General features: G+C 44.5%; 1 protein-coding gene across 1 annotated transcript in view; it reads right to left on the bottom strand.

Moving 5' to 3' along the window:
- The window catches only part of tln1 (talin 1), a 207,178-nt gene that overhangs the window by 89,614 nt on the left and 104,477 nt on the right, over window positions 1-13,087 (bottom strand). The window contains exon 7 of the mRNA XM_084325947.1: window positions 2,301-2,509. Coding sequence (XP_084182073.1) covers window positions 2,301-2,509 — 209 coding nt within the window. The remainder of the gene's footprint in view (window positions 1-2,300; window positions 2,510-13,087) is intronic.

Here is a 13,087-nt window from a genome sequence, read left to right as displayed (position 1 = left end):
GCATTTTTTACATAAAACTATATCCACTCTATGGGTACAAAAAGCAACGCCGTCTCCAAATAGAGCGGCTACCAATAATAGCGGATATAGAACAATACCTTGCTAACTTGTTTAGCCTTTTCTCTTGGAGATGTGGGCCATCTGAAGGCCTCTAACCACCGGCTTGTGAACATGACCCAGGCTGCCAACAATGAAAACTAAAAGTTGACACTTGTAGCCTATAGCTGTGAGATGTTCAGCTTGAGCTGCTTGGTTAAAAAGTCTTCCTCCAGGCTGTGGTCGAAGGTACAGCCAACCTCTCTAGAATAAACACCTCTCTACTGCCCTCATTAACCACCACAACGTCAGGGGTGTCGGCCGAGATGTTACAGAACCCCTCTGAATCATTATCACTCACACACACACACACACACACACACACACACACACACACACACACACACACACACACACACACACACACACACACACACACACACACACACACACACACACACACACACACACACACACACACACACACACACACACACACACACACACACACACACACACACACACTACACACACACACTACACGGGCTACCCTGATTGGCCCATCAGTCAGTCTGTCAGTTGTCAGTAGTTGTAAAGGATATCAGCTATATAGTAATGCAACTAGTTTGCTACAATTGAGTTAATTTGAATGGTTCAAAAACATCCACAGCCACCGTGACAATGTATTTATCACATGCTAGCACGGGTTAGCCCATGTTAATGTATTTATCACATGCTAGCACGGGTTAGCCCATGTTAATGTATTTATCACATGCTAGCACGGGTTAGCCCATGTTAATGTATTCATCACATGCTAGCACTGGTTAGCCCATGTTAATGTATTCATCACATGCTAGCACGGGTTAGCCCATGTTAATGTATTTATCACATGCTAGCACGGGTTAGCCCATGTTATAATGTATTCATCACATGCTAGCACGGGTTAGCCCATGTTAATGTATTCATCACATGCTAGCACGGGTTAGCCCATGTTAATGTATTTATCACATGATAGCACAGGTTAGCCCATGTTAATGTATTTATCACATGCTAGCACGGGCTAGCCCATGTTAATGTATTTATCACATGCTAGCACGGGCTAGCCCATGTTAATGTATTTATCACATGCTAGCACGGGCTAGCCCATGTTAATGTATTTATCACATGCTAGCACTGGTTAGCCCATGTTAATGTATTTATCACATGCTGGCACGGGTTAGCCCATGTTAATGTATTTATCACATGCTGGCACGGGTTAGCCCATGTTAATGTATTTATCACATGCTAGCACTGGTTAGCCCATGTTAATCTACGTGACTTTATCACATGCTAGCACGGGTTAGCCCATGTTAATCTATTGATTGAGAACATGGGTTTAGTCTGAATGACTTCCCTCTGCTGTGTCTCTCTCTCTCTCTCTCTCTCTCTGCACAGTCTATTAATCAGTACTGCTCTGATCAACTCCATGTGTCTTCAGACATTCCAGTCACAAGCCCAACTTCATTATCCTAAAAATATAGTTTTAAAGCTGGACCATCTGGGATCATACCGACCCAACAGCAAGCTCAACACGACTTGTGCAACTACCGAAAAACACTTTGTCAAAAGCAGCTAAATAGATCTTTGTTTTCTCTCTGAAATTGCATAATTTTATTTTATAACTACTACAGAAAACACCCCCTATCCTCCAACTACTACAGAAAACACCTCCTATCCTCCAACTACCACATAATAGCCCTCCCTGTCATCCTACTACTACAGAACAGACCATGTGAGAAGCCCTGCTCCCTAATGCCGTCTCTTCCTCCCCCTCCTGCTCCGCCTCTCTTCCTCCTCCTCCTCCCCCTCCTGCTCCCCCTCCTCCCCCCCCTCTTCCTCCTCCTCCCCCTTCTGCTCCCCCCCTCTTCCTCCTCCCCCCTCCTGCTCCCCCTCCTCCTCTTCCCCCTCCTCCTCCCCCTCCTCTTTCTCCTCCCCCTCCTCCCACTCTTCCTCCTCCTCCTCCCCCCCCCTCTTCCTCCTCCTCCCCCTCCTGCTCCCCCCCTCTTCCTCCTCTCCCCTCCTGCTCCCCCTCCTCTTCCCCCTCCTCTTTCTCCTCCCCCTCCTCCCACTCCTCCCCCTCTTCCTCCTCCTCCTCCTCCTTCTTCCCCCTCCTCCTCATCTTCCTCCCACTCCTCCCCCTCCCGCTCCTCCTCCTCCTCCCCCTCTTCCTCCTCCCCCTCCCGCTCCTCCTCCCCCTCCCCCTCCCTCCTCCTCCTCCTCCTCACCTGGGCCAGTCTCTGTTGGCTGTCTGGGTCTCCGGGCTTGGCAATGGCCCTCTTCGTCTCCTCGATGAGGTTGGCTGACTTGTCCATGACGTCGGCGGCGCAGTCCAGCATGGCGTCGCGGGCCTGAGGGTCGGCCGTGGTGGCGCCCACCCCCCTGCCGGCCGAGGCCAGCGAGCGCAGCGCCTGAGCCACATCCCTGGCCGCCATGCCTGGGGGAGGTCAGAGGTCAGGAGAGAACCATGAGGTGATGTCAGAAGTAACATGGGGTGTAAAAAGTACCCAGAAATTATACTTAAGTGAAAGTATGGGTACAGTCTCAAAATCTTACTCAAGTAGAAGTCAGAGTATCTGGCTAAAAACACACTTGAGTAAAAGTAAAAAAGTGTCTACTTTTAAATGTACTAAAAAGTAAAAGTTTAAACTTTTTTTCCTGTCTATTCTTCTGATAGCAGGTGTTTAATCAAAGATCCCCGCTTTCCATTGATGGGGATTTGATTGGCTGTTTTTAAATAAAGTGCGGACGCAGGATTAATAACGTTAACGTTAGTTCAGCCAGAGAAACAAATATACTAATTAAAATGGTTGGACCTGCAAGATTTTTACTTTGTAGGTCTGCATTTTAAATGTAAGGAGTAATGTTTTTTTCTCTGAATTGTAATTGAGTAAAAGTACAAGTATACAAACCTAATAATACTTGAGTAAAGTATAAATCCCCAAAAATAGTACTTAAGTATTGTAACGAAGTGCAATTACTCAAGTACTTTACACCCCTGGAATTAACATACAGTAAATGTAATGTAATGTAATGGCTAAATGATGTAAATAAAATGAAACTCCAAAATAAGTTCATTTCTGTGCTATTGGTGCAGAGATATAGCGACAGAACAGTGCATACAGAGGAGCTCACAGCAGCACAGAGAGTGCAAGACACTTATTTATCACAGTACTACATATACACTAATACTATGTACATCACAGGCTTTCAGAGCACGGTGTACAGTGTATGCCATGAATATAGAACGAGAGAGAGAGAGAGGGTTTGTTGGAAAGAGACTGAATGAGTGTTACGTGTGGTGAGTGTGTGTGTGAGAGAGAGAGAGAGAGAGAGAGAGAGAGAGAGAGAGAGAGGAGAGGGAGAGGGAGAGTGCAGAGGGAGGGAGAGAGAGAGAGAGAGAGCGAGAGGGAGAGGAAAAACAATTTGTAGGAAAACAAATAATGTGCTGTACCATCTCCACACAGGTAGAGGGTGCTAATGAGTTCCTATGAGAGCTCACCCCAGCCCTGTACCACTCCTACTCCTCCCTGTATCACCCCTTAACTCCTGTACACACTTCAAGTTTCAAGTTTCTTTAATATTTGTCATACAGAAGTACAGAATACTTTTATACAAAATGCTTCTTACTGTTACGCTCCAGAGACTGTGCAAGACAAGATAAGTATGAAATAAAATAACATAGTAAAATTAGAAGTAAAAAATGAGGTCACAGTGTTCAGTTTAGACATATGTACAATGTTCGATGCAGAATAGACGTAGTTACCATACAATATACAATACTGTGCAGTGTACTAATATACAATACTATATAGTGCAAGGCAGAAATGGGACGAGGTGCAATTTAGGTACAATTCACAGTAGGTGTACGAGTTGTAGTGCAAATCCTTTATCAATAAATATAAAGTGTAAAGTGTGTTTGTGTGATCTAAAGTGTGGAGAGTGGGTGCTGCAGTGTGTTGTTTGTTTGAGTGAGTGTGTGCGTGTGGGTGTGTGTGCTGTGTGCATTTGATGGTTGTTGCATAGTGTTTATTGTTCGTTTAGCAGCCTGATGGCCTGGGGATAGAAGCTTCTTCTGAGTCTTTCTGTGCTCGCCTTAAGACTCCGGTATCGCTTGCCTGACCGCAGCAGTTCAAAGAGGCAGTTGTTCGGGTGGCTCGAGTCCTTAATAATTCTCTTAGCCTTCCCCTTGCACCGCTTGTTGTAAATGTTCTGGAGGGTGGGAAGCCCCCCTCCAATTGTGTGTTCGGCTGAACGTGTCACTCTTTGTAGTCTGCTACGGTCTTGTGCAGTGCTATTCCCAAACCAGGAGGTGATGTTGCCGGTCAGGATGCTCTCTATTGTACATGAGTAGAAGTTCCTAAGGATCTTCTGACTGACTTGGAACTTCCTTAGGCGCCTGAGGAAGTAGAGGCGTTGTCGTGCCTTCTTCACAACACTGTCAATGTGTGTGGTCCATGTCAAGTCCTCGGATATGTGGGCTCCGAGGTACTTGAAACTGTTCACTCTCTCAACCGGTGCCCCGTCGATGCTGAGGGGGCTGTAGTCCTTGACCCCCGACCTCCTGAAGTCCACAATCATCTCTTTTGTTTTGCTGACGTTCAGGGAGAGGCAGTTCTCCTGACACCACTGTGACAGGTTCTCTACCTCTTCCAGGTAGGCCCGTTCATCGTTGGCAGAGATCAGGCCCACCACTACTGTGTCATCAGCAAATTTGATGATGGTGTTGTTGTTCCGCTGTGCTACGCAGTCATGTGTGTACAGGGAGTAGAGGAGGGGGCTCAGAACACAGCCCTGGGGGGCCCCTATGTTGAGAGTGATGGATGAGGAGGTGCAGTTGCCTGCTCTCACCACCTGGGGTCTGCCCGTCAGGAAGTCCAAGACCCACTGGCAGAGGTCATAGTTCAAGCCCAGGTCCCTGAGCTTGGCTATGAGTTTGGAGGGGACTATGGTATTGAATGCTGAGCTGTAGTCTATGAACAGCATTCTCACATAGTTCCCCTGCCTCTTGTCCAGGTGTGATGCTGCTGTGGCGTCCCCCGTGGACCTGTTGGGGCGGTATGCAAATTGCAGGGGGTCCAGGTTGATTGGGAGGGAGGAGCAGATGTAGCCCTTTACTAGCTTCTCAAAGCACTTCATGGCTATGGAGGTGAGAGCTACAAGGCGGTAGTCATTGAGGCAAGCGGGCTTGGATTTTTTGGGTACAGGGATAATAGTGGACTTCTTCAGACAGGTGGGGATGACAGCCTGTTCCAAGGACAGGTTAAATATCTCAGTGAATACTTTTAGGACGCGGCAGACTTTTAGGACGCGGCCGGGGATACCGTCCGGTCCTGCTGCCTTCCTGATATTCACTTTCTTAAAGGTCCTCCTCACTTCATGTTCTGTTACCCTGAACACTGAGTCTCCATCAGCAGTGTCCCCCCCTCCATTGCAGTGGATTGTAGGCTGGTGCTGTTATTCCCAGCCTCAAACCTTGCATAGAAGGTATTGAGATAATTTGCTAAGGAGATGTCACTGTTCAGCTTGAGGGAGGTGCCTTTGTAATCTGTCATCGTTCTGAGGCCCTGCCACATAGCTCTAGAGTCAGCCTGTTCATATTGGAGTTCAATTTTATCCCTGTAGCGCCTCTTTGCTTCTTTCACTGCCCTCACGTTGCATCTCGCCACCTTGTGGTCATTCATGTTGCCTGCCACAAGCCCGGCGTTGTAGGCTGAGGTGCGTGCTTTCGGAGCCTCACGGACGGATTTGTCTACCCAGGGCTTTTGGTTTGGGTAAACTCTAATTGTGGTAGTGGGGATTGTTTCTTCCACCAAAGTACAAACAAAGTCCAGCACTGTCTCCGTGTAGTCATTAATGTTATCTGTGTTATCTCGGAACACCCCCCAGTCTGTACATTCAAGTGCAGCCTGTAGCGTTTCCTCTGATTTCACAGACCATTTCTGCACCTCTCGCGCGCTTGAGACTTTGTTTATATTTTGGAAGGAGGAAGATGGCATCATGATCCGACTTGCCGAATCCACTGGCAGAATGAAATTTGTAACCACATTTAAATTGCGAAATTTATTATTGTATTATTAAAGCTAGTGCTCTGGTCTGCATCCACTCAACTCATAGAAAATACAGCATCAGGCTATTCTAAAAGTATTGATACATGATACTAATAAGAGTATTGAACCGTTTTTAACAGCTGGGTATTTAGATACCTTTCTAGTATCTGTATCATGCAACACTAGTAAAGACATTTATTTTGACATTCTGATTCAAGTAAATTCGACGTGCCACTTTGCCGACCTCCAGCGGCTTGCGTCTACATTTCTTTTATACATGTATATATATAATTAAAGCCCTATTTGTTGCCTGTCGATTGCCCTTTCAGGCAACAAAATCCATTCAGCGGTTCTCAAGTTGCATGCAGATATGTGAGGCGTGCGCCACACATTCTTTTATATATTTCTTTTATTACCACTCCCGGGGCTCTATCTCCGTCAATCATTTGGCGATCTCGAAAATTATTGGACACGGTTGTAGCCAATGAGTGAATGAATCATGGATATAGGTGAAAAGTCACAAGCGAAAACGGGAAGAGAAAAAACTGCAGAATGAATTGAAGTCAATGAGGAAATGGTTTACTGGAGAGCTTTTCTTTTTCTCCCAGTTTACCAAAATCGCTCCTAATCACTCATTTCTGAATGGCTTTTTATGATATTGGACATGTACTACTTAAGAATTCAGGCTATGGACCCAGGGTGTTTTCCAGCTCATACCAATCTTTTTGGAAATACTATATTTGGATATTGCAACTACTACAGAAAAACATGAGTAAGTTCAGACCTATGTTACTCTATTTCATTAGCACTAAAAGTGATCTTTCTTTATTGTATCAGAAACTTCAGAATGTTATCTTTCAAAAGAGACCAGGCTTATGCATGTGCTATAAGTATAAAGATACGCTTTTCAAAAAATGTATGCAGTCCTCAAGTTCAGGTTTAAAAATTGCCACTTTTCTGGGCGCCAGTTAAGAGGTTAAGAAAATGTGTTTGATATCATAGTCTTTACTCATTTCCATGGTAACTACTACAGTACCCAAACTACATATACATATATACATGCCTTGTGTGTTTTATCCGTTTTTATGCTTTAAGTCTTGTTTCTTTAATTGCCTGTTTTTAAAGTCTGTTTTTACTCTGTAGCACTCTGAGACTTGGTTTCCAGATATAGAGTGCATTATAAATCGAATGTATTATTATTATTACCCATATGCCTCTGCAATCTTCAACAACTACTTTGACATTTGTGTCATTCTCGTTAGTTTTTGCGGCATTCGTCGCCATCTTTGTTTTCATTGTAGCCATGAATGAAACATTCAAAACGTGAAAACTACAGTGTTTAAAAGCAAACCGTCAGGAAATCATTGGTATATAATTCCAATAGTGTATTCTTTCTCTCGTTTTGACCATTTTGTCCTCCTCAGCTCTGCAGCCTTCACTCGAGACTGGTCTTCAAGTGCCGAGGCATATGGGTACTGTAGTAGTTGCCATGGAAACGAGTGAAGATTCAATTACATAATTTCATCACGCTAAACTCTACTCCCGTCACATTGAATAAGTTGAACCATATAAACCCACTACCTCGAGAAACTCCTATGATAAAAGACCATAAAGGCAAAAACGTGTCTGGAACCAGGTGGGTCTTGAAGCAACGTGGCCCGCAGCTCCCTCCCCATCTATGGCACCACGTGTCCTTGTTTTTAAAGTCTTCACTCCATACTAATGTTTCTGCACTTTGTCAGAAACGTCGGTACATGTTTCACTCAAGGCCTTCTGGCAAAGCGCTTATTTTCCAGGCCTCGTCTGACGCTGACATCTCAAATCTGTTGTTGCGAGAACAAAGCTTGGCATGCCATGAATAGAGACGTGTAATTCACACTCGCACTTATTAAAGCACCCAGGGAGTGCACTAGCGCCCCGGAGACCCGCTGAGCGGCAGGTTAGAGCGATTTAGAGCGAGCCGGATAAGCAGTTTTTGGTGTACTACTTGTTCACTTCTTCCAAGAAAGTGGCTACGCACCTGAGCAGTGTCCACAGTAGGGCTGACCTTAAAAAAAGAAATTGGAATTCGAAGCTTCGGGGCCGAGATTCGATTTTAATTCGAAGCTTCGAAATAAAAATGTGAAAAAAAGATTTGAAAAAATTTGAAATACATTTTTTACAATTTCTTTTTGTGGGACTTGTACAGCACTTTGTTCAACTTTGTCAGTGCTGTAAAGTTTAAACCTTTTTAAATCTTAGACAAACGAGAAACGAAACACTTTGCTTTCATGAAATATTGTAAGCCGTCATTTGAGGCTTTATAAAAGCAGCACAATGAACACAAATCTGTCAGTGCCGAGTCCGACCTCATCTTAAATAACAAACAGCATTGCTTGTTGTAATTAACAAAGAGAGGCAGAGTTGATTTTGCAAAAATAAAATAAAACATAAATTTTTTAATTTTTATTTTCATATTCGAATCCCATGCCCATCGAACGAAGCTTCGAAGTATTTAAGACAGCCCTAGTCCACAGGCAGACCGACTGTTCGCCGATGCCCGTATGAAAAGAGTTATGAATACAGTGCTTACCAGTCCCGTTTATATCTTCACATCATAGGTACTTATATGAGGTCTTATGTAAGGTCTGATTTGGGATATGATTAGTGCTTGACCCTGACCTGACTTGACCTTTTTAGCTATAAACTCACAGTGGGCAGATCTTAGCCATCTTGCTGCCAATTTATGTTAGTTTTTTATGTTAATTTATGGAGCTTTGTTCTTAAAGGTGCAATCTCTCACTTAACTTTCCATCTATAATTTAGATGTACCTTATTTCTGTAATCCTTGTCATACACTGTACTACAAGCTAGAATTCCTATTCTTCTTAGAGCTCACTGTTAATCTTCTGTGACATTAGTAGGCTATTCCAAAACTTTTTTCTTTTCCTTTTCTCATAATTCATCATCATATTATTCTTGGATATCGGGGCTGTGACTAATCTCATCCAATCCCCTTTCCCCCCTCTTGCATTTAGTGTGTGTGTGTGCTAGTGCACGTTTTCAAACCTCCAGTGCAAGTCCTCTCAACGTCTACTGTCCATGTGGGCTGAAATGTTAAGAATCTCTCAGATGTTTAATGGCAGTCAGTGCAAACTATTTCTGCTTCGTCAGATCGAGGTCCAGCCTCTGTTTTGTTTGCTTCTCAGTTTGTGTTCCGTAGCAGCTGACTGCAGGGAACATCTGGCTCCTCTCGCACCATAGCCAAAGGGTTTCTAAGAGTGTGTGTGTGTGTGTTTGTGGAGATCTGGGTGGTGGGGGTGGTGTTGGGTTAGGGGGGGTGCATGTGTGGATATACTTGTCTGTATGTCTTTATTTTCACTGCTTTCCCCCCGCATTGTGCATGTGTTAACAGATGTGTTGATGCCGCTTCGGTGTGCGGGGTATTGTAACCATAGTTTACACTGCTTTGACCCTGGAGCGTTTGACCCGTGCAGACGAGAGGGAGTGAGAGAGCGCTAGTGGAGTAATTAGAGCTTGTTCTTTATCCCAGCTCAGACTGCAGAAATCTGATTTAGCCCCCAGTACTGGCCACAGATTAGATTAGTCTTGATTAGTATAGCTAATGTAATATTTATTCATGCCAGAGTAACATCTTATTTTCGTTTTGCGTTTTTTGGAAGTCCCTCTCAGCAGATTTTTATACGACTCATGTGCTGGCTACCCAGTCAAATAGAATGGTAGAAAGGGGGCACCCTTGCCTGCCTCCTACCACTCCAAAAAATGTATTCACGGCCTGTGAAATGCACCGACTGTACTGCACGGACTCGTCTTTGTCGTTCGTTCCTGCCTCTGATCCCTCTTCAGAATGTCTTTTTGAGAGCGTGTCTGGTTTATTACGGCGGAACTCGCACAGTACCTCTGCATTTGTGCTCTGTGCAATAGAAGGGGTCTTTGGCGGTGCTGCGATGAAGGAGCCGGTTGTGTTGAGAGTGATGGTTAGAAAGGACTAGGGTTGTCACGATACCAACATTTTAGTTTAGATACTATACCAATATTAATTTCGATACTTTCGATACTTTTCCTCAATCGGGGAAAAACTCTCAGATGTCATTATTGTTCTTTATTACATGGCGTTTTAACATTCGCCGAAATGCTTGATTGTGATTGGTCAATAGCCCCTGACAGCGGTGAATTATTTTTCGATAACCACCGGTGATTATTGTTTTTCGCAGCTGGAGTAATCAAGCCCACTGACGCACACTGTTTCAGTGCAATCAGACACACCTGCTGGTTGCCGGAGATAATAATAATCACTTTATTTGGGGCGACAGAGCCACAGAAGAACTGCGTCTGCATTTGATCTCGTCTTGTCGATGGTGTAAAATGAATCAGGTATATTGTTAGTAAGTTAGCCATGTAATAAGCGGGATAATGTATAGCTATACTCGGTCATTGTCGCAAAATAATTGACCTTCACTGACGTTTAAAACACCTCGGTGAGACGCCTCGGTATTTTAAACTCCGTGTCGGTTACTTATTTAAAAACACAACAATGAACAATGACGAGAATAAATAAATTAAATGAAAAGCAATGGCATTCAAAATACTGGAGAACTTTTTTTGCACTCAAAACAGTTGCTGTACAAGGTTTCTGAACCCAGCTTTCTCAACTGTATATATATTGGAACTTGGTCCATACAGATGAACTCTGCGACTGCCCTGTTGAGCCTTTTATCATCTTTGGACTAATTTGTGTACTTAATATGCTGCTAAAAAAAAGCGGAGGTTAGGTTGCTTCTGAGTGGGGGGAGTCACTCTGAGCCAAATGCAGCAGACTTCTGTAGTTAAAAAAATTCAAGGGGTAGAAAAAGGGGTAGAAAAAGTATGGTTGTATTATTATACATTTGTCATAGCAGAGGGCTGAATTAGTTTGAGATACCATAAGTTACCTAGAAAACATTTTGATGAGTGAGACTGATTATATATCATAATCTGTCATGTCATATTGTAGGCTGTTTAACAAAAATTTCCATTGTCTTTTATACAGTATGTATGAACCATTAATGGGCAATTGTCAAATGTCTCTGTATAAATCACGTTTGTGACTAAGCCATAGAGATGCTGTGTTTACTAGCTTTCAGCATGGCAGTTTAGGCTATGTATAGCTTATTATTAGGCTTTTCAATTTATTTTCTATTCTTGCGAATAGCATTGTGGAAATTTTCTAATGCTCGTATAAGGAACTGTAGTCACGAGAGCTAGCATAGCTCATCCAACGAACGTTGGCATCAACGGCATGACTACAGCACCGACAGGAGCCACCGCAGCACGCAACGTCAGCCACCACAACCATCGACAATCGCAGCGAGGATCCCCACTGATCAACGTCAGCCAGCCAGCCCCAACTAGAACTACAGCTCGCCAGCTACACAAACCAACGCCAGCCGAGTTCCCCCTATGCAAAATGTGCCAGCCAGCCAACGCCAATCAACAAAGATCCCCACTGCAACTGCCGATGGTTATGATTTGCAGTGAGGATCTTTATTGATCAACGTTAGCTAGCCAGCACACGCTGCCAGAGTAAACTCGGCTAACGTTAGCCCACACAGCTAGCGAACCACAACTCTAGCCAAAGCCAGCCAGCGCCAATCAACAAAGATCCTCACCGCGACTGCCGATGGCTACGACAACCAACGCTGCGCGCCACAGCAGCTCCCACCACCACTGCAGTTGTGCCACCGATGCCAACACTCGCCGGACGAGCCATGCCAGCTCCCTTCCCAACTAGAGTTTGTTGCTCTTCATTCCAGAAGGTTGCTTCCGGTAAAGTAGCGCAACGTCACCACTGACAGCAGCGCTGTGCTCCAATAGGAAGGCATTTGCATGCATAAATGAATAAATAAAATAATAAAAAAATGTACAGGTTTTCCCCAAACGCAGTATAGTATCATTTCAAACACTCTACTACCGCGGTACTATACCTATACCGTGCAACCCTAGAAAGGACACTCCGCCTGCTGCTGCTGCTGCTGCTGCTGCTGCTGCTGCTGCTGCTGCTGCTGCTGCTGCTGCTGCTGCTCCTTCAAGCCGGATAGAACCAGCTGCCAGTTACCCCACATGTCTTTCTCGTCCTCGCTCGAGTATACTCTTATTTTCTGTATTTTTTTGCCTTCTAGGGCAGGGAGGTATACTGAATATGTCATGGATCCATGCAAAGCCTAAGGCATGGATTTTTACTAATACCGTCGTCCACGATATACATATTGTAGAATATACATACAGTATATTTTGGGCCATTTAGAAGATATTGCAAGATATCAAGATAATAAAAAAACAAATGCCGTCCAAAAACTAAGAGAAATATCTTGATACGGCCTTCTTCCACCCGCTTTCCCTTTTCACTGCGGTGCAACTGCAAGTATGTCAATCTTAACAGAAAAACGGCAGAAGCAAGAGAGACCCTGGCCAAGATCTCAACCCGTCTGTCAAAGTAGCTACGAGTCCTCAAGAATGCAGCAGTCTGAATTTATCCAGATTATTTTCACAATGGCGTACGTGGTATGACTCGACTAAAGACGGCAAGGGGAGGACACGCCCACTCCAGACATTGGGGAGTCAGATAGAAAAAGACAAGACGGTGACAGACTGCGAGAGAGAGAGAGGGGTGGGGGGAAGGAGGGATAGAGGCCTGGGCAGGTTGATTCCACCTCCGTGCTGCGGTCTGGCTGTCGTTCTCTTGTTGTTTTTCTCTCCGAGCGGTCTGAGTCAACAGTAATCCCTGGAATATTCTGGAGAACAAGGAAGTTCATGCAGGCAGAGCTGATACAGGCAATAACAGAATGTCTTGTACGAGTAGACAAAATAAATAGCTTTTTTTCCCATCAGCTTTTAGACCCATTGTTGACTTTTGGTGCAGAAGCTGGTTTTGGGGTGGTGTCTGGGTCGCCTGAATACTTTAGACAACAAATGTTTGTTTCCGCGTC

Source organism: Notolepis coatsorum (genome assembly GCF_963971535.1).
Source record: "Notolepis coatsorum genome assembly, chromosome: 12".
Taxonomy (NCBI): domain Eukaryota; kingdom Metazoa; phylum Chordata; class Actinopteri; order Aulopiformes; family Paralepididae; genus Notolepis; species Notolepis coatsorum.
The sequence above is the reverse complement of the archived record's forward strand: the minus strand, read 5'-3'. Positions and strand labels throughout refer to the sequence as shown.